At 44.8% G+C, this 22710-nt stretch overlaps 1 protein-coding gene across 1 annotated transcript in view; it reads right to left on the minus strand.

Moving 5' to 3' along the window:
- LOC122791399 (tyrosine-protein phosphatase non-receptor type 9-like) overlaps positions 1-22710 on the minus strand; it is a 594700-nt gene that overhangs the window by 206094 nt on the left and 365896 nt on the right. Inside the window, exon 7 of the mRNA XM_044059141.1 lies at positions 1844-1934. Within this exon, the coding sequence (XP_043915076.1) occupies positions 1844-1934 (91 nt within the window). The remainder of the gene's footprint in view (positions 1-1843; positions 1935-22710) is intronic.

Genomic DNA, 22710 nt, shown 5'->3' on the forward strand with positions numbered 1-22710 from the left:
AAACTACTCCTGACTAAAAACAAATTTGAGGAGGACTGGATACATGTTTAGCTTTCTGTTTCGTTGTTACAGGAAAAATGAAGCAAATAGTGTTATTAATGACAGCAGCAGATTCCCCAGGGATGGGCACAACATTCTGGCAAAACAGGGAGCCTTCCCTGTTCCTTCTCCCAGAGCAGACAAGAGTGGCTCTCCCTTGCCTATGGAGGGGACCACAACAGCCACAGGAGATGTGGCTAACCCCTAGTCCATAGTGGCTCTAGGTGTTATACCAGAGGGATCCAGGTTAAAAGGTGAGTGGGCTGAAGTACAAGCTATAGCCACAGCAAAGTCACCCAACACTGGCTGAAGCAAACTGCTAGCCTGCTGTGGTGGCAAAGCCTGTTTGCTTAACTTTTTCTGTTTTGGGCTGGAATAAGGACCGTACATGGGACTGATATAGTTTGTTACACTGTCAAGCTAAAAATGGTGCCAAAAGACAGTAAAAATTGAAAGTTTTTTAAAGTCACTTTTTCACACAAAAACAAAGTAAAAAGTACTTTAAATCACTTTGCCAGCCTCAAAAAAAAAATTAACAGTTTCTCCACAGGGAAAAAATTGTTTTCAATTACCTTAAACATTTAAACTGACAGGAAAATAGAGCACTCTCGTTTAAAGGTACAGTTAAATCTCATGACATTCCATTAAAATATATATGCCTAGCCTAAAAATAACTTTCCTAAACAAGAAAGTACAATAAAACAAAACAGTTTTTATAACGTGGAAGGTTTTTCCCCAAAGGGCACTTATCTGCTCAGCAAAGGAACAGCCCAATCTGACCATCGATTCTGGAAAGCCCGCATTGCAGAGTACTCGTCAACAGCAGAAAAGCTTTGAAAGGCTTAGGTACTCTTCAACAGCAGAAAAGCTTTGAAAGGCTTAGATCTGGGTGCATGGATGGTACCCTAAAGCTTTGGGAGCTGGCCGTCTGTTATATCCTGTGCAGGATACACCTAAGGCTACTACAGCAGTGATCAACATGACGTACATTCTTAATTAGAATACAGAATCAGATGAAGGAATAAACAACTGTGTTTCAGTGAACTCACTACTTATGGAACATACTTCGATTACACAGTGAACAATATACCTACCTTGCTTTCTTTAAAGACAGCCTTGACAACTGAATGGGAATCTGTAAACTCACCCTAGGATAAGATGTTAGGTCTTTAAAAACAGGTAGGAAACTGCTTGGCTAGGGTAGGCATGGCTTCTAAGGATCTAAATCCAATGCATGCCAGTTACAATTAATGTAGACACAACACAGCCATCATTTTCCACTAACCTGAGGAATATGCATTTCATTTTTTATAGCTAGTCATGTTTCCCATGGAACCATTTAACAGGGTAGGGACGGGCAGCTACATGTAAAGATTTAATGCAACAACAGAACCATCTTTCTTTTTTTGCTGACTTGGGAACATGCAGCTAGAAGAAAAAACTGCACAAGGGAAGGGATCTACAAGTCCCCACCATTAGGCAACCTTCATGTTACCTCAATAAACTAAAACTGATATTGTTTGCCTGTGTTACAAGTAAACCTCCAGGATATCATTTAATTTCTCTTTCCACCCAACAGCCTGCATGCTGCCTACTTGCTCAAAGAAGATTATACATTTTAATTTATTCTGCTAAACTACTGGATATTACTGCCCTCCTCCAAAAATTATTCATACAGTGTTGCCCTGAAAATTCTAATGTTAACATTTTCAGATAAATTAGCTCCAACAGTAGCTCTGAAAAGAAATCGCACATAATGCATTTCTTTTTAATTTGTAGAAACAAATGTTAGCGTGATGCTCACCTCATCGTCTTTCAGAAAATTCAGTTTCACTCTGGACTGATCCAAGCAGAGAACATCACTATACCGATTTTTCACTTGATTGTAAGGTTTCCTGTATGATTTCAGAAATTACAAAAAAGAACTATTTGATAATCCAGTACTCCATGTGAAATATTTAAAAAAAAAAAAAGATGAGAAACTATTATGCAGGAGGTATTGTACATGGGGCAGTCAGAGGTCACATCTTCCAATTCTGAATACATTATGTACACATCAATGGCTACATTGTAAAATTCTATTAGTTAAAACTTTTGCCTGTTACAAGTCTGTGTTGCTGTTAAAATAACTGGCATTGTAAAGCTCATGCACGTCAACAGGCATCAGAAATCTAGCACAAGTACTACTGTAGTACAAACAAAGTACAGTTATGTACACTTACCATAAATGTAGATGTTCGAGTGTATTCACTGTTGCAGTCATTACATTAGGGTAATCTGCTGGCAGGTTGCCCTCAGTCGGCCTGATTAACAAAGTCTTGGGTCCTGCCTCGGTTGCTGTCCCTTCTTTCATGACGTCAGGTGTATAAAACATGCAGCCGACGCCATTACATCAGTTATTCTTGCCCCAGATGTCAGGTGCCCCCCAAATGGGGAACAAATAAAATTAAAAATACAAAAAATGTACCTCCAATCCCAAAAGCAAATACAACAAAAGGGCTTTTAAGCATAGTGAAAGAAGGTATAGGTACAGCCAGAAAAAAAAGGGGCTGGAGGGAGGGTAATCAGGACTGCAACAGTGAATACACTTGAACATCTACATTTATGGTAAGTGTACACAACTATACTATGCTCTTTGTGTTTCATTGTTGCAGTCATTACATTTGGGTAGATTCTCAAAGCTGTGGTTGGGTGGAGGGAAATTATACAGCATTAAGACCAGCTATAAGGCCCTGCAAGACAGCAGTGGCAAAGCCAGCTCTGGATTTAGAAAAAAAGTGGTAAATGGTAATGTTTGGTGAACGTATGAACTGAGCTCCAGGTAGCAGCTTCTAGAATGTCCTTGGTAGGAACATCTTTGAGAAAGGCTGTTGAAGTAGATGCAGCCCTGGTGGAATGGGATCTGATCCCCTGGGGGATAGTTTTTCCAAGGTGCATATAGCAGAAATGAATACAATGGCTTATCCACTTGGAAATGGTTTGCTTTGAAATGGCCTTTCCCTCTGCCCCTGCAGCAAATGCCACCAGCAGTTGTTGATATTTTCTTTGAGATTTTGTCCTGCTTAAGTAAAATCTAAGTTGTCTGTGTACATCCAATGAATGCAGAATCCGCTCCCCCTTGTTCTGTGGATTGGGAAAGAATGTTGGCAAATGAATGGTCTGATTAAGAGCCACAATGGATACCACCCTTAGGCATGAAGGATGGACTGGTCCTGAGAGATACCCTGTCCGCATGAAAAATGACGAAAGGCTCCACTGCCATAAGAGCCTGTAATTCGGAAATCCTTCTAGCTGAAGTGACTGCTAAAAGGAAAGCTGTTTTCCAGGAGAGAAATTTTAAGTCTGCAGTAGCAGCTGGCTCGAAAGGAGGGAGAGTGAACTTCTCCAATACAAAATTGAGGTCCCAGGCAGAGGTTGGAGCTCTCCTGGGCGGTCTTAAGTTTTTGGCCCCTCTGGGATACTGCTTTACCAGAGGATGAGAGAAGAGGGGAGGATCTGTGTTGTAATGAGCTGAAATGGCTGAGGCATGGATTTTTATGGAAGAAAAGGACAGGTCCTGGTGAAGCATCTCAGTTAAGTATTGTAAAATCTGAGGAATGTTGGGCACTGCTGTGCTTATCCCTTGAGACTGATTCCAGGCACAGAATCTTTTCCATTTGTCAGCATAAGATTTTCTAGTACTAGGCCTTCTCGCCTCCAAAATGACATCCATCACAGGTTTGCTGAGGGATGTTAAGGGTGAATTTAGGTGATTAGCCACGCTGCAAGATTCAAAGTTTGGAGCTGAGTGTGCAGAATTTGGTTGTTCTGCTGAGACAGTAAGTAAGGGGTCTGAGGCAGGTGCCACGGTGGAAGGTGGGACACATTGCACATGAGTGGGTACAAGTGTTGGCGAGGCCAGTCTAGAGCAATCAAAATCATTTTTGGTTTGTCCTGTCTGACTTTTAGTAGAACTTTGGAGAGCAGAGGCAGAGGGGGAAAGGCATAGACTGACTGGTTTTCCCAGATGATGATGAGTTCTTGTGCAAAATTTGTCTAACTGAAAGTTCAGCGGTGAGGCAAAAAGATCTATGTCTGGGCTCCCCCATTTGCATGTCAACATGTTTAAAATCCGTGGTTCCAGTTTCCATTCCTGTGGGTCCATGAGATTTCTGCTTAGTTCGTCCGCCAGAGTATTCAGCTTTCCTGGCTGGAATTGAGCTTGTAGTTGTATATGGTAGGTCAAGGCCGTGTTCCACAATGTCATGGCTACTCTGCAAAGAGGGTAGAAGTGTGTACCCCCCTGCTTATTTAGGTACCACATAACCGTGATGTTGTATCATTAATATTCCTGGATGAAGGTAGTCCTTGAAGGCCGTCAGTGCATTCTGTACAGCTAGCACTACTTTTTGATTGATATGAAGGTGCATTTGATTTGGGCTCCATTTGCCCTGAATGCACTTCCCTGCCAGATATGCCCCCCAAGCATAGTATGACGAGTCTGTAGTTGGGGTTTGGGTGGCAGGGGGTGGTGTGAATGACAGTCCCTTGTTTTGGTGGCAGGCCTCTGCCCACCGTAGGAACTTTAGTTGCAGGCAAGGTATGACAGGAATCATTGTTTCCAGGTTGTGACAATGCGGACTCCATAGACTTTTTAAGTACCACTGAAGTTTCCTCATATGCAGTCTTGCATATGGAATTAGAAGAATGCAGGAGGCCATGAACCCCAAGGCTTGCAGTATTTGCCTTGCAGAAAGCAGGGTTTTTGTGGCCACCTGTTTGAAGTAAGTCACCAAATGATTTTGCTTGTCTGGCATAAGGAAAGCCATCTGGGCAGTTTTATTCAAGCTTGCACCCAGGAATGTAATTTTTTGAAAGGGTACCATTTGTGATTTATTTTCATTTATAGTGTACCCTAGACAAGTTAGAACCCTTTTTACAAATGCCAGATGGCTTAAAAGAGTGTCCTTGTTTTCTGCCTGAATTAGACAATTGTCCAGGTATGGATATAGTTTAATACTTCTTTGCCTGCAAAATGCAATTACTAGAGCCAGGCACTTTGTAAAGACCCTGGGCGCAGTAGATAAGCCAAAGGGCAGTGCAGAGAACTGGTAATGCAAGTAGCCTGCTTTAAAGCAGAGGTATCTTCTGCAAGATTCCCTGATTGGGATATGTAAGTAAGCCTCTTTTAAATCTAGAGTTGCCAACCAGGTATCTTTGCCTAAAATAGGAAGTAACTGGTGAAGAGTCAGCATCTTGAATTTTGGAATGTCCAGAAAGGTGTTTAGAGTAGATAAGTCCAGAATTGGATGCCATGATTTGTCTTTTCTGGGTACCAGGAAAAGTCTTTAATAGAAACCTTGTCCCTTTTCCTCTTCTGGTACTGGTTGAATAGCCACCATGCTCATGAGAGAAAGTACTTGTTTCTGGGCCTCTGCCCACTGATTTGGCCCAAACCATTCACATACAATCCAGGGTGGCACACAGTCACAAGATTCCCTGAAAGACAGCACTGTTAATGCCTGTCCTACCTCTAGACTGAGGCATCAACTTGTAAAGATTTATAGGTACATATGCCGGTTCAAGATACTTCCAACAGAATACCCTGGTTGGAAACATTTCTGAAGCAAGCAAAAATTAGCTGCAGCTATTTTAGAGTATGTCTTTTTTTTGTTCTTTAAAAAAAGTGTACATTTGTTACAACAAATACAATAAAACAGTAATTTGATTTGTGTTTGACAAAGGTAGTCTTGTTTTAATGAAAATCAGACAAACTGATGGTTTTAGGATAGTATTGCAATTGTTCGTGCACAAATACGTTTGAGAGAGCAAAGACTTCTTTAGGCATGAAAGAGAGAGACTGTCTTTAACCAAAGCTGCTTAACCACACACAGGGTTTTCTGTATATCAAGGCCTACAAATTCAGACATTATTCTAGTGGAACAGGAAATCACTAAAGATCAGTGTAAATACATTTACTTATGTTTAGGTTGGTGGACTGATCCACATGAACCTTTTCAGAAAATGTTCAGATGCGTAAGTAGGTATTCAATAAGAAAAACACTACTGACTTGAAGATTTTAGTGTGGAAGTGATGCAATACTAATACAAAGTATTTTGTTCTGCAATGTGTAATAAGATACTTTCATCCATGTCCATCCAAAGCAACTGATGGATCCTTGAGCTACTTGAGTATAAGCCAATAAAAAGTACAGTTGTGTACACATCATAAATGTAGATGCTCATGTGTATTCACTGTTGCAGTCATTACATTTGGGTTATATGCTTGCAGGTAGCCCTAAGTCGGCCTGATTAACAAAGTCTTGGGTCCTAAGTCGGTTGCTGTCCCTTCTTCCATGACATCAGGTCATCAGGGGTATAAAACATGCAGCCGACGCCATTACATCAGTTTTTCTTGTCCCAGTTGTCAGGTGCCCCCCTAATGGGAAGCAATTAAATATTAAAGTACAAAGATATACCTCCAATAAAAAAGCAAATACACCAAAAAGGCTTTTAAACATAGTAAAGGAAAGTAGAGGTATAGCCAAAAGAAGTTAGTGGGCTGGAGGGAGGGTAACCAGGACTGCAACAGTGAATACACTCGAACATCTACATTTATGGTAAGTGTACACAACTGTACTGGGTTCTTTGTGTTTCACTGTTGCAGTCATTACATTTGGGTAGATTCCCAAAGCTATGATTGAGAGGAGGAATTTAGATAGCATTAGGGCCAGCTATAAGGCCCTGCAAGACTGCAGTGGCAAAGCCAGCTCTGGATTTAGAGAAAATTGGCAAATGATAATGCTTGGTGAAAGTATGTGCAGAACTCCAGGTAGCAGCTTCTAGGATGTCCCTGGTAGGGACGCCTCTGAGAAAGGCTGTAGAGATAGATGCAACCCTGGTGGAGTGAGGTCTGATCCCCTGGGGGATAGGTTTTCCATGATGCTTATAGCAGAAATGAATGCAATGGCTTATCCATTTAGAAATGGTTTGCTTTGAAATAGCCTTCCCATCTGCCCCTGCAGCAAATGCCACCAGCAGTTTTCAGATTTCCTTTGAGGTTTAGTCCTGTCCAAGTAGAATCTAAGTTGTCTGTGCACATCTAAAGAATGCAGTATCCATTCCCCTTTATTCTGTGGATTGGGAAAGAAGGTTGGCAAATGAATGGACTGATTAAGAGCCACACTGGATACCACCTTGGGCATGAAGGATGGATTGGTTCAGAGAGACACCCTGTCCGCATGAAAGATGACGAAAGGCCCCACTGCTATAAGGGCCTGTAATTCAGATACCCCTCTAGCTGAAGTGATTGCTAAAAGGAAAGCTGTTTTCCAAGAAAGAAATTTTAAGTCTGCAGTAGCAGCTGGCTCGAAAGGAGGTAGAGTGAGCTTCTCCAAGACAAAGTTAAGGTCCCAGGCTGGGTTTGGAGCTCTCCTGGGTAGTCTCAAATTTCTGGCCCCTCTGAGGAACTGCTTGAGCAGTGGATAAGAGAAGAGGGGAGGTTCTGTGTTATAATGAGCTGAAATGGCTGAGGCTTGGATTTTAATGGAGGAAAAAAGACAGGCCATTGTGAAGCATCTCAGTTAAGTATTGTAAAATCTGAGGTAAATTGGGCGCTGCTGTGCTCATCCCTTGAGAATGGTTCCAGGCACAGAATCTTTTCCATTTTTCAGCATAGGATTTTCTAGTACTTGGCCTCCTTGCCTCTAAAATGATATCCATCACACGTTTGCTGAGGGATGGCTAAAGGAGAGATCAAGTAATTAGCCAGGATGCAAGGTTCAGTGTTAGAAGCTGAGGGTGCAGAATCTGGTTCTCCTGCTGACACAGCAGGGAAGGGGTCTGAGGCAGGTGCCATGGAGATAACCGTGACATACTGCGCAGAAGGGGGTACCAGTGTTGGCGCAGCCAGTCTGGAGCAATCAAATCATCCTTGGTTTGTCCTGTTTGATTTTTAGTAGTACTTTGGAGAGCAGAGGTGGGGGGGTTTTTCCAGCTCCAGCTGAAGGACAAAGCATCCACTTTCCAGGCTTGTTTGTGGGGAGTCCTTGTGCAAAATTTGTCCAATTGGTAGTTCTGGGGAGAGGCAAATAGGTCTATATCTGGGCTCCCCCATTTGCTTGCCAACATGTTGAAAGTCCTTGGTTCCAGTTTCCACTCGTGTGGGTCCATGGGGTTTTTGCTTAGCCCGTCTGCCAGTGTATTTAATTTTCCTGGCAGGAATTGAGCTTGTAGGTGCACTTGGTAGCTCAAGGCTGTGTTCCACAATGCCATGGCTAGTCTGCAGAGGGGGTAATAATGTGTACCCCCCTGCTTGTTCATGTACTACATAACAGTGGTGTTGTCTGTCTTCATCATTAGTTGTTCTGGAAGAATGTGGTCCTTGAAGGCTGTCAGAGAATTCTATACAGCTAACATTTCTTTTTGATTGATATACAGTTGGATTTGACTTGGGTTCCATTTGCCCTGAATGAGCTTCCCAGCCAGGTGAGCCCCCCATGCATAGTCTGATGCATCTGTTGTTAGGGTTTGGGTGGCAGGGGGTGGTGTAAAAGGTAGTCCCTTCTTTTGGTGGCAGGCCTCTGCCCACCAAAGGAACTCTAAGCGTAGGCAAGGTATGATAGGAATCATTGTTCCTAGGTCCTGAGAATGTTGACACAATAGGCTTTTTAGATACCACTGTAGTTTCCTCATATGCAGTCTTGCATATGGAATTAGAAGAATGCAGGAAGCCATGAACCCAAAGGCCTGCAGTATTTGTCTTGCAGATAGCAGGGATTTTGTGGCCACTTGTTTGAAGTAGGTTGACAAATAAATTTGTTTCTCTGGCGTGAGGTAAGCCATCTGGGAAGTTGTATTCAAGCTTGCTCCCGGGAATATAACTTGTTGACAGGGTACCAGTTGCTTTTCGTTTATGGTGTACCCCAGACAAGTTAGAACCCTTTGTTCAAAGGCCAGATGATTCAAAAGTATGCCCTGGCTTTCTGCCTGAATTAGACAATTGTCCAGGTATGGGTATATTTGAATATTTCTTTGCCTGCAAAATGCAATAACTGGAGCTAGGCACTTTGTGAATACCCTGTGCGCAGTAGATAAACCAAAGGGCAGTACAGAGAACTGATAGTGCGTGTAGCCTGCTTTGAAGCATAGGTATCTTCTGCAAGATTCTCTGATTGGGATGTGCAGGTATGCTTCTTTTAAATCTTATGTTGCCAACCAGGCATCTTTGCCTAGCATTGGTGAAGAGTCAGCATCTTGAATTTTGAAATCTCCAAAAAGGTGTTTGGAGTAGACAGGTCCAGGATAGGATGCCATGAATTGTTTTTTCTGGGTACCTGGAAAACTCTCGAGTAGAAACCTTGTCCCTTTTCCTCTTCTGGTACCAGTTGAATAGCCCCCATGCTTAAGAGAGAAAGTACTTATTTTTGGGCCTCTGCCCACTGATTTGGGGGTAGGTCCGGCCACCCACTTGATGTTGGCAATGTGTGGAAGTGAAATCTGTATCCCTGGGACACTATATTTAAAACCAATTTGTCCTGGGTAACAAGTTCCCAATTCATTGCATGAAGAGCAATCTTTCCCCCCAAAGGGGCAGTCAGTTGATAAGTGCTTGGAAATTTTAAAAGGGAGTCATTGAGACAGTTAATCATAGGAGGGGGTCTTATTATTCCCAGATTTGGAAATGGAGGGCCCCCCACTGCTTAGTTCTGCCCCCCCCCGGACTGAAACCTGGGGTTTTTGCTGTGTCTGGGTTTGGCTTGAGAAGACCTGGAAAGGACCAATTCTTAAGAGGGCCAGTGCCTACTAAATCTGGGAGGCTGAACTTGTAAAAAAATCTTTAAAAGTTTGCACAGATTTAGCTTTATCTTCTTTATCTTCTATCTTCTTATCTTCTTTATCTTCTATCTAGTACAGGAGGAATAGCTAAAGGCCTATGCTGAGGTAGGAGAAGGAAATCCCTAAGCCTCTTTTTTGAATCAGAAAAATACTGGCTTTCCCAGTGGAAATGCTCCCTTAGAGTATGTAAGGTTTCCCCAAAAGAAAAATCCTCAGAAGGGGAAGCAGAAGGAATGGAGTCCTCTGCATCAGAATCTTCATAAGTAGATAAGGGCAAATTCAGATCAGAAGAATCAGAAAAAACAGAACCCTGATCAGAAGATTCATAATCAACTTCAGTCCTAGGCCTCTTAGAAGGGGGGGGGGGAGGGGGGTGTTTGGCTACCCCTGATTAGAGTTATTAGATCTTCAGCCATTCTTATCATTTGTTTTTAGGCATAGAGGCCTGAGCATGTGGCCTGGGCGTCGTTCTTTTAGGCATGGATCAAGATTTAGGCCTAAGTAAAGAAGGAGGCATTGATTTAATATGCAAGTCCGTAGGCCTGAATACACCCTCAGAAACTGGTGCCTGCACAGTGGGTCTGGACCCATCCAAAGTAGAGACATCCACGGGTTCCATAGTTCAAGCATCTCTCGGCATACCGGACTCTGAATGGGTCTCAGTAGAGGCCTGCGAATCAGAAGTAGCGGGTATTAGGGGCTGCGAAAGCGCCTCACCGAGTACCGGCGAACTGGCGACTGGCTTAGGAGAAGAGTAGTCAGTTTTGGACCTCGGCGGCCTGTCTCTGTCTTTATCTTTGCGTTTTTTCGGAATCCCGGTAGTCGGATGGCTAACCAATGACATTTCTGGATAATTAAACCGAGAACAGAAATATTTAGAGGCGAAAATATACCGACATTGGATAGTGCGCTGATTAAATAAAGCACAAAACTGACAGCAAGGTACGTCGTGGTCAGGGCCTAGGCAAGGAATACAGTACGAATTAAAATATTTATGAGGTATTTGCTTTCCACAAGTAATGCAATTATTAACTTTTACTGACATCGGTAAGGAGCATGAAAATGTTTCCCCAACGGGGTACTTGGCTTTAGTTGAAGACTTCGGTTCTGAAACTCGAAAATGAAAATTTCAGGAGTTGGCCGACTGGCACTTGCAAACTGCTTCTGCATCAGGCATCGCACGGCAAGAAAGACTGACATAATGGCGTCGGCTGCATGTTTTATACCCCTGATGACCTGACGTGATGGAAGAAGGGACAGCAACCGACGCAAGACCCAAGACTTTGTTAATCAGGCCGATTGAGGGCTACCTGCAAGTAGATAACCCAAATGTAACGGCTGCAACAGTGAAACACGAAGAACATCTAGTGCTCCAGCCTGAAGTACTTTAAACGTCGTCTTCTCACAGTATGTGAGGCTGCCTCAAATGGAGTTTGTTACTAAGAAATAAAGGCAAGCTTTTTATATACTAACAGAAATTATCTGAAATGTCCTTCCAGCCCTAAGAAATGGCAATTTAGATGAGGAAAGGAAGGAGGCCTGTCGTATTAAACAGAAGTGGATGAAAGGATTCAGTGTAATGGTAAGTACATAAATGCAGTATCCGCCTCATACTATACATCTAATAAGACTGATGAGTCAGAATCCCCTGCGACTGGACACTTGGGTGGAATCATGACAGGAGACGTCTGAAGACTGTGGCTCCAAAGAACTTCTAAACCCCAACATAGCATTTAATTTATAATTCTTAGAAAAGCTGTGGAATGTAGACCATGTTGCTGCTGCACAAATCTTAAATGAGTTTCTAAAAAAAGGCTCTGGAAGTGGTAACACACCTCATGGAATAAACTTGGGTTTACACAGTAAAAACAACTGTGAGCAGAATAAACATATGATACACAATCAGAAAGCCATCTAGAAACAGTGACTTCAGTCAGTCAAGAATCAAGTTTATAAGACACTAATTCAACAAGGTTGTGAATCCTCCTGAAGGGTTTGGTTCTGCAGAGGTAGAACCCCTGTTTCCCACATACATCCAAGGTATGTATGTAAAAAAGTAGTTATGTCTTACCATATCGTTCCATCTGTGTGGTAGATCTTCATTCATTCCTTACTGATAGGACTTTGGTTCCATCCTTGAAACAGACTCGGCCAATACACAAACTTGCGCCAGTTAAAAAAACTCTTGAGCTAAGTCCTACCCATATTGCCCCTCTTCTCCTTTCTTCAGATTTAGTTTGCCCGCAATGAATACAGACAATAGAGGCCCTTTCTGAGCAAATGCCCTACCAGGCAGACAGGACCAGAAAAGATCCCCTAAAAGTCTTCAGCCAGAAGGAAAGAGGGCAGGGTGCAAGGAATGAATGAATATCTACAACACAGATGGAATGTTATGGTAAGACATAACTTCTTTATCTGATGTTTTAAATCTTCATTTATTCCTTACTGATAGGACTGAATCCCTCAGCTACTGTGTGTTCTGGATGGCCCTATGGTAGGACATTCCCGAGCACCACTGAGTCAAAGATGCTCTTCCCTGGAGGCCATATCCAATTTGTAATGCATGATAAAGGTATGGGGGGGTTGCCCAAGTGGCTTTTGTTCAGATATAATCCACAGAGGCTCTGGAATGAAATACCACCGAAGTGGAGACTGACCTGGTGGAGTGAGCCTTGACTCTAGTAGGCAAGGTTAATTTGCTCTGTTGGTAGACAAAGGTAATGCAATCTCTTAACCATTGTGACAAGGTGACTTTGGAAACATCTTTGCCCAATCTGGGGCATGAAAAAGCTATGAACAGCTGGTCTGACTTTCTGAAGGATTTGGCTCTGTCTAAGTAAAAATGTAACTGTCTATGTACATCCAGCCTGTGTAACTGGTATTCACCTTTATTAGAAAATTTGGGGAAAAAGACTGGTAAATCGATAGACTGGTTGAGACTTGAATTTGAAATAACCTTGGGCAAAAAGGAAGGGTTAACAGCTTGCAATTCTGATACCTTCCTGGCTAAGGTGATGGCTACCAGGAATAAGGTTTTCCAAGATAAAAACTTTATGTCACATGTGGCAAAAGACTCGAAGGGTGAGCAGGTTAGAGTTTGTAGAACCCAAGTCAAATTCCTTGGTTCAGTTGGGCTTTTAATAGGTGGTCTGAGGTGTACAACTACTTTCAAGAAAGTTTTGCAAAGACGGTGGGACATTAATGAAGAGTCATTAAAACCATTATGAAAACTGGTGTTAGCCGCTAGGTGCACTGTAATAGTAGAGGTAGAAGCTCCTGCATGGAATAGGGTTGACAGGTACTCCAAGACTTTGTGGACCGGCACTGAAAATGGATCAAGTCCTTGTTCTTTAGCCCAAAATTACAAACCTGACCCATTTGCTGTGACAGAGTTTCCTGGTTGAGGGTTTATGGGAAGCCAGAAGAATCTTTTGGACTGGGGAAGATAGGTTTATTTGCCTGGCAATTAGTGTAAGTGGAGATACCAAGCTGTCAGTTTGAGACTGTGAAGGCTGGAATAGACCAGCCCTTTTGGGTGAGATAGAAGTCTTGGCTGGGGTTGGATCCAGGTACCACAGGCGGTGAACCAAATGAGGCCATATGAAGGGGAACCAAACTTGATGGGGCCAATAGGGAGCAATGAGGAACCTTGCTTCTCAGACGTTGTGCTTTCTTCAAGAACTGTGGAATGAGGGGAATAGGGGGAAAGGCATACAGTAGACCCGGGGGCCAATTGTGAAACCAAGCATTTCTTGGTATCTACCCCCGGGGGGGGGGGTCAGGGTGAAGAAGATGCTGCACTTGTGGTTCAAGGGGAAAGCAAAGAGGTTGCAGCAAGCCCGGCCCCAACAACGCAATATTTGAGTCACTACTATGGGGTTGAGAGACCACTCATGAAGCATCAGAATGTTCCTGCTCAGTTTGTCTGCAATCAGATTGGAATTCCCTGTAACGTGCATTGCTAGTAGAAAGCGGTTGAAAGCTATTGCCCTTTGCCACACTCTTAGGGCTTCCCGGCATAAAGGATAGGATCTGGTTCTTCCTTGTTTGTTGATGTACCAGACTACTGACATATTGCAATTGTCCCCGATGGAAGGATTGTTTGGAATTCTTGCAATGCTAAGAGCACCACCCTCAGTTCTAGGACACAGATATGCAGTTTGGCCTCTAAGGGGGACCAAGTGCCTTGGACTATCTTTCCTTGAAAATGCCCCCAACCCCACCCTATCAGGGAAGCGTCCGTGGTCAATGGAGCTTTGGGTTAGAGGAGAGAAAAAGGGCGACACCATAATTCTTCTGGCTTCATCCACCAACTCTTGCCTACATCGGTTTGTTATGTGGATAGGGTAAGACATTCGGTGTGTTAGGAAAGACTATTGAGATTATAGGAGCCACTGGAGTAGCCTCATATGAAATCTTGCTAGTGGTACCAGTGAGATTGTGGCTGCCATCGAGCCCAGCAGTTGTAGGACCTGTCAAGCTGAGACAAGATTCTGAGAAAGTATTATTTAGAGTTGAGATCGCAGTCTTAACAGGCTGTGAAGCGTTAGGGCAACTAGGCAGGATAGTGTGTCGAACGTTGCCCCAATGAAGACTTTGGGTCAGTACCAGCTTTGACTTTTCTAAGTTTATGGAGATTCCTAGCTTTTCTTTGAGGGTATGATATGGTTTAGAGTAGCAGACTCCTGGTTGAGGTGGTGAGGAGCCAATCATCTAGGTATGGAAATACGTGGAATCCTTGTAGTCTCTGGTGAGCTACTACTACTGTCATGCATTTGGTGAACACACTGGAGGCTGTGGAGTGTCCAAAGGGCAGTACTTGAAATTGGTAATGATTGACCCCAAGCCAGAAGCGGAGATATCTTCTGGATCGTTTGTCCATTTTAATGTGGCAATATGCATCCTGAAAATCTATAGAGCACATCCAGTTATCCTTCTCCAGAAAAGGAAGAATGGACAGAACTGTGACCATCTGGGATTTTGTTTGTCTGACGAACTTGTTCAGTACACTGAGATCCACAATTGGTCTCCAGTCCCCTGTCTTTTTTGGAACTAAAAAGAACCTTGAGTAAAATCCAAATCCTAATAAGTCTGGTGGGACTGACTGGATGACTTTGTCTTAGCAGTGTTTGAACTTCAAGTGCTGCTGCATCCCTCTGACTGGGTGGAACATTGGGGATTTGCCTTAGAGGCTTGGGGTAAAGGTTGAAGGGAATATGGCAACCTCTGGTCATAATCCTCTGCACCCAGGAATCTGATGTTATCAATTGCCAGGCAAAGTGGTGTAGGGAAAAATGTCCCCAGCTGCTTCCACAGGAAAGCAATTGAGCTAACTCTTTAGGAGCATTGATAGGGTTTACCAGAGAAGGAATCTCTGGAGCCTGGTTTCACAGTCCCCTTCGGCCATGATAGGGGAGTCTCCCAGATGAGTTCCCCTTCTGCCCCAGGGGGATTGCTTGCCATGCGTGTTGCAGAAAGGTCCTTGGGATTTTTTGAACCACATCTTTCTCTGATTCCTGGAGTAGGGTCGTTGAGGGGCTGAAAAACATATCTCATGGAAGATAGGGTCTTTCTGTCTTTCTCACACCTGACTAATGTGTCCTTAACTTTAGAGCCAAATAAGGAAAACTCATCAACAGAAGCATTGACGAAGGAAGACTTGAAGGGATCTGTGAAGTCACATAAGTGAATCCAGGCGTGGCGTCTCATGACGCCTGAAGCGGCTGCCCTGTCTGCCTGCTCAATTGTGTGAGCTATCAACCACATGGAGGATTTAGAGATGGTCTCTAGGATAGCAAGCTAAGAGGCGACTATCTCGCATCTCCTCAGGTAGTACCCCAGTCAAAGTACCCGAGAGTTCTGTAATCAGGTCTCTTTGGAGACGTGTAAAATGTGCCATGTAATTCAGGGACCTTAAGGCGAAGGTTACTGAAGTGCAAGTCCACTTCCCTAGTCTGTCAATCGTTCGGGACTCCCTGTTCGGAGGATGGACAGTCAAACTTTCTTCCACTAGTTCTTTCTTAGTGGCTGCCGCCACAACCATGGCGTCTACTGTCAAACTTCTGGACCACTTCTGGTGGGGAAAGAATTTTATCAGACCTCCAGGGAATCAGCTCAACATTGTTAGAGGCCTTCCATGCACGCTGTACAATGAGTGTAACAAGTTCATCTGCAGGTGGGGTCACCCAGGAGAAAGATGGTCGAGCATGGAAGGCTTGCAAGAATACAGATTCCTCAGTAGAAGGGTTGATGGGTTTCCAGTCGCCCCTCTGTTTCAGGATCTCCAGTATGTCACCAAATGAGACATCTTCAGGGGGTGACTATGGGGACCCTTCTCCCTCATCGAAATCCGTATCTTTGGTGATGGATTCCTCAAGGGAATCCACGTGCTTCCTCTTGCATGTTCTCTTTCAGGGTGGCTCCACAGTGGTATCTTCTGAAGAGGAGTCCGAAGAGTGGGTGCCTTGGAGCAGGGATTCTTGCTGCTCCCGTGCTTGACGTCCGTGTGGTGGGCTGCATGAACTGCATGCCAGATGAAAGGGAAAGATCAGGTCCTGGCGCTGGAGGTGCCAACTGCATGCTCGTGGAAGCAAGAACCCTCTCCATCACCTAGAAGGCAGGCCCACCTGAAGAGAGATGGAAACCCGGAACAGAGAGGCACAACCTCAGAACCAGGGTCACACTCTGCTCCGATAAACCCACCTCCAGGATAGGAGCCCCGAGAGGACTAGGAACTGCGAAACCAACCAGAACCGTAGATCGCACCATAGAAAAATTTGGCGCTGAACTAGGTGTCACGGTGCCGACAGACCAGTCAGGATCCTGGGGGTGGATCCGCTCTGAAAGGAGCGAAGTCCAGAGGGTTGACTCCAGAACCCTGGAAGGTAGCAGAGCCAGGAACTGAAGGCATAGGCACTGGGACAGTCATCATTACCGAGGGCTCCGAAGCCTGAGAAGAGGTCAAAAGAGGATATGTCAGAGTCTGTGCAAAAAAAAAAAAAAAACCCTTGTCTCCAGGTGGGAGGTTTTAGTAGGAAAGGGGATCCCTCTGGCTGCTAAGAATCGACAAGCCTCACTACATCTATTTCAGAAAGACTCCTGGTGGAACCTGTAGATACTCTGGAAGGGGAGTCAGGTCTGACCAGAAATGGACTATACTGCTGCCCATAAAAGGGGTCTATTGTAGGGGAGTATCTGGTCCTGAGCAATAATTCAGGTTTCGCCATCGAACAGGATGGAGCTGTGAAGGAAGTCATCATCGGTGCAGTAGTAGTGTCTGGTACCAAAGTAGCTATCGGTACCGAAGAAGAAATCAAGGCTGCCGGTTTGGTAGTACGGATTATTGACTTCGGCACTGAAGAAAGGGCCGTAGGCTCTGGTGCCGTAACCATTGGAAGACATTTTTTGCAATTTAGGAGATGGTTCCATAACTGTTTGAGAGGATTTTGGTTCCTTGGGACTTGGAGAAGTTGGAAAGTACAGTTGTGTACACTTACCATAAATGTGGATGTTCGAATGCATTCACTGTTGCAGTCATCACACTTGTGTTATCTGCCTGCAGGTAGCCCTCAGTCGGCCCGAATACCAGAGGCTTAGTATTTCTGCGTCAGTTGCTGTCGCTCAAGGACTGACATCCGGTCGTCAGGGGTATAAAAACAGGCAGCAGACGCCATTACATCAGTTTTTCTTGCCCCAAATGTCAGGAGCCCCCCAATAGGGAGCTAGGCTATGGTGGGAAAATCACCATCAGTAAAAAGTAAATACCAATACCCCTGCCAGGGGTGAGTAATATACACAGAGAGGAGAGAGAGAGAGAAGGGGACTGGAAGGAGGGAAACCAGGACTGCAACAGTGAATACACTCAAACATCTACTTTATGGTAAGTGTACACAACTGTACTATGTTCTTCGTGTTTCACTGATGCAGTCATCACACTTGGGTTGATTCCCAAAGCTGAAGAAAGGGTGGAAGCAGTCAAGAAGTGTTTGGGCTGGCAAGTATGTCCTACAGGACTGCAGTTGCAAAACCCACCCCGGATTTGGAAAATATAGGCACGTGGTAATGCTTGGTGAATGTGTATACAGAACTCCAGGTAGCAGCCTCCAGAATGTGCCTGGTAGGGCCTCCCCTGAGGAATGCTGTAGAGGTAGAAGTTGCCCTAGTGGAATGTGTTCTGACCCCCTGAGAGGTTGGTTTCCCATGATGTTTGTAGCAGAAATTAATACAGTGTGCTATCCATTTGGAAACTGTCTGTTTTGAAATGGCCTTGCACTCTGCCCCGGTGCAAAACTGAGTAGTAACTGGTTAGATTTCCTGAAGGGCTTAGTCCTATCCAGGGAGAATCTGAGCTGTCTGTGCATGTCCAAGAAATGCAGGATCCTTTCCCCTTTATTTTGAGGATTAGGGAAGAAGGTTGGCAAATGGACAGATTGGTTGAGAGCCATACTGGACACCACTTTAGGCATAAAAAAGATTAGTCCTGAGGGAGGCCCTGTCAGCATGAAAAATAATGAAGGGCTCCACAGCCTTAAGTGCTTGTAGCTCAGACACTCTTCTAGCTGAAGTGATGGCCGGAAGTAATGCTGTTTTCCAAGAATTTTAACTCTGCTGATGCTGCAGGCTCAAAAGGGGGTAGCGTGAGCTTTTCCACTACAAAGTTAAGGTCCCAACCAGGGGTGGGTGCTCTCCTTGGTTGCCTTAAGTTATTTGCCCCTTTCATGAACTGTTTGATAAGAGGGTGAGAGAAGAGGGGTGGCTCAGTGTTGTAATGAGCGGAGATGGCAGAGGCATGGATCTTAATGGAGGAGAAGGATAGGCCTCTGTGGAGTAGATCTGCTAAGTAATTCAGGATTAGAGGTAGGGAGGGGAGAGCTGTGTCCTCTCCTTTAGATTGAAATCCAGGAGCAATACCTTTTCCAGTTATCAGCATAGGATAGTCTTCTGGCTTCAAGACTGACGTCCAGCACCTGCTTGCTTAGGCTGGTCACTGGGAGAGAATTCAAGGAATAAGCCAGTCTGCAAGATTCAGGGTTTGCAGGTGTGGATGCAAGATCTGTCCCCCCTGCTGAGTGAGTTGGGTCGGGCTCCGGAGTATGTGCCAGGGTGGCAATGGTGACAGGCTGCACAGTAGAGGGTACCAGTGCTGGTGTGGCCAGTCCAGGGCAATCAGGATTTGTCCTTGGCCTGTCCTGTCTTATCTTGAGCAGTATTCCTGAGGGAAGGGGCAGAGGGAGAAATGCACAGATTGAGAGGTTTACCCACTGGAAGGATAAGGCATCCACTTTCCAGGCCCTGCTGTGAGGTGTCCTGGTGAGGAATTTGCTGAGCTGGTGATTGCAGGGGGAGGAAAAGAGATCCACCTCTGGGGTCCCCCATTTCTGGATCAAAAGGCTGAAGGTGCCGGGCTCTAATTGTCAGCAGTGTGGGTCTAGGAGATTTCTGCTTAAGTCGTCTGCCATTAAGTTTTGCTTGCCTGGCAGGAATTGAACTTGCAGGTTGACCTGCATGTCCAAGGCCGTGTTCCATGGGGCCATTGCTAGCCTGCAGGGTGGGTAACAAAGGGTTCTCCCCTGCTTGTTGATGTACCGCAAAACTGTGATGTTGTCTGTTTTTATTAGCAAGGGTCCTAGTGAGAGTAGGGATCTGAAACCTGTTAGAGCATGCTGAACACCTAGCATCTCTTTCTGGTTGATGTGCAGATGAATTTGACTTGGGCTTCAGTGGCCCTGAATGGTGAAGGTGTGCCCCCCCAAGCATAGTCTGACGAGTCTGTGGTTAGGGTTTGGGGGGGGGGGTTGAGTAAAGGGAAGTCCCTTGTTATGGTTGCATGCTGCTGCCCACCAGAATAACTGTGCCCTTAGACAAGGTATGACAGGAATGACAGTTTCCAGGTCCTGAGAATGTTGGCATCAAAGACATTTTAAGTACCACTGACGTTACCTCATATGCAGTCTGGCATATGGAATTAGTAGGATGCAACAGGCCATAAACCCTAGGGCCTGCAGGATTTTCCTTGCGGACAGCTGGGTTCTGGTGGCCATTTGAGTGAAGTAGCCTGTCAGATAGGCTTGCTTTCTGGAGTAAGGAGTGCATCTGGGATGCTGTGTCCAAGCTTGTTCCCAGGAATACAATCTTTTGACTGGGAACTAGTTTTGACTTCTTTTCATTGATAGTGTACCCCAAGGAAGTTAGAAGGCTCTTTACAAATGTCAGGTGCTGCAACTGCATTGCCTGACTGTCTGCCTGACTCAGGCAGTCCAAGTACGGGTAAATTTTAATTTTTCTCTGTCTGCAGTAGACACTGGCTGGAGCCAGGCATTTTGTGAATACTCTGGGAGCAGTGGATAAGTGAAAGGGAAGTGCAGATAACTGATAATGCATAGATCCTGCCCTGAAGTGTAGGTATTTCTTGCACGAGTCCCTGACAGGGATGTGCAGATAGGCTTCTTTTAGGTCTAAGGTGGCTAACCAGGCATTTTTGGCCAGCATAGGAAGAAGCTGCTGAAGGGTGAGCATTTTGAATTTTGGTACCAACAAGAAGGTGTTTAGAATGGAAAGATCTAGGATTGGGTGCCAAGTACCCTCTTTTCTGGGTACCAGGAAAAGTCTGGAATAGAACCCTTGACCTATCTGTTCCGCAGGAACAGGATGAATTGCCCTTATGGAGAACAGGGACTGAACTTGGTTATGTGACTCTGTCCACTGGTTTGTAGGAAGGTCTGTGAACCCTTTTTGGGGTTGGTAGTGAGTGGAAGTATAATTTGTACCCCTAGGATACAACATTGAGGACCCATCGGTCTTTGGTGATGGAAGACCAGTTTTTTGCATGATGGGCAAGTTTTCCTCCTAGGGGCACGAGCAGTTGGGCAGAGGTGGAGAGTGGAGTTGAGAAATCATTGTGAATTCTTTCCGTAAGGGGGTGGCTTAACAGCCCCGTTTTTAAAGTGGAGACACTCCATTGCTTAGATCTCTGCATAACCTGAGACTGTAGTCTGGGGGGGTCTGTTTCCCCTGGGTCTAGTTTGAGACAGCCTAGAGGGGGGCTGGAAAGGACCAATGCTTCGAGGGGCAATGCCTACTGAATCTAGGAGGCTGTACTTGCAAGAAATCTTTGACTGTCTGCATAGATTTAGCTTTTTCCTTCCATCTTTTTAAGAACCTCTTCTGCTTTGGTGCCAAACAGATTGTCCTTTTTCAAAGGAGCATCTAGTAATTTTGATTTGACATGGTCTGGCAAGGTCTGCTCCTTAAGCCAAGCATGCCTTTTCAGTACAGAACCAGTGACTGCTGCCCTGCAAGATGCCTCTAGGGCGTCAAAGCCACATTGCAAAGTATACTTGCTGACTTGGCTTGCAGAATGCATAAGCTCTTGTAATTCTTTACTTTCGGCAGTCTGTAAAGGTAGCTAATTTTTGCTTAACAAGTTCCATAATATGTTGTTGGTACTTCAGCATGTGAAAGTGGCAATTCAAAGCCCTAATGGCAAGAGTTGCAGAGGTGTATATTTTCTTACCCAATCTGTCTAAAGCTCTGGAATCCCTGTCCGAAGGGGTGGGATTCCTAGGTGTAGTTGCTTTGATACCTTTGGCCCCTGGTAGATGACCTCTGGGTCAGCAGTAGGATTTTTGAAAAGGAATTTGCGAGAGTCAGGGACTCTGTAGTACCTGTCTGGTTTCCTAGGAGCAGGGGGTAAAATATCAGGAGTTAGACTGGATTCCATAAAGACATCATCCACAACATCCAGGATCGGGGGGGGGGGGTATTGCTAAAGGCCTATGTTTTGGCACATCTAGAAATTCTCTGAGACTCTTTTTGGACTGAGGATAGACTTGGCATTCCCAGTGGAAATGCTCTCAAAGTACGTAAGGTTTCACCAAATGAAAAATCCTCTGAAGGAGAAGCAGAGGGAATGGATTCCTCTGCATCTGAATTCTCATAAGCAGATAAAGGCATGTCTTCATAATCAGACACCTCACAGTCGGACTCTTGGTCTGTTAAAGCTGCTGGGGACAGGTCTCTTTTACTCTTAGCAAGGGAAGGCTGGCTTTCCCCAAATCAGCATAATAAGGTCTTCTCCCATTTTAAGCATTTGATGCTGTGGCAAGGAAGCAGGTGCTTGAGTTTGAGTTATCGTTTTTTTAGGTGTAGCTCGTATTCTTGGCCTTAGAAACTCAGTAGTTTTAGACAGAACTGAAGACGTGAAAGAAGTCGTCAGATTATGTCAAATATCTGTAGTTCAAGAACTTCCACAGAAACCAGTGCCTGCTCAGCGGCTCCTGACCCCATCCAAGGTAAAGACATCCACAGGTTCCGCAGTCGAAAAGTCTCACGGCATACTGGACTCCGAACTGGTCTCGGTAGAGGCCTGCAAATCCATTGAAGTAGGCATTAGGGGCTTTGAAAGCACCTCACTGTGTACCAGCGAACTGGCGACTAGCTTAACGGAAGTGTTGTCGGCAAATTTGGACCTGTGCGGTCTGTCTCTGTTTTTATCCTTACGTTTTTTCAGAAGATTGGTAGTCGGATGGCTTACCGAAGCCATTTTGGAATACGGAGATAGACAACAAAAGTATTTAGTGACAATAAGGGCCCAACAACGAATAGTTATGGCGTTGAACAAGGCACAAAACCGACAGCGAGGTAAGTCGTGGTGTGGGCCTAAACAGGTGACGCAGTAAGAATGGAAATCTCGGTGTGGTATTTGCTTTCCACAGGCGAGACCATTTTTAACTTTTTCTGACATCGATTAGAGCAAGAAAAAAGGATCCCCAACGGGGTACTTAGCTTTAAAAGACTTCATGAATATTCAATTCGGAAACGAAAACTCAGGTAGCGGCCGACTGGAACTCATGCAAA

The sequence above is a fragment of the Protopterus annectens genome, chromosome 17.part0 (genome assembly GCF_019279795.1).
Source record: "Protopterus annectens isolate FY-2018-M chromosome 17.part0, PAN1.0, whole genome shotgun sequence".
NCBI lineage: Eukaryota > Metazoa > Chordata > Ceratodontiformes > Protopteridae > Protopterus > Protopterus annectens.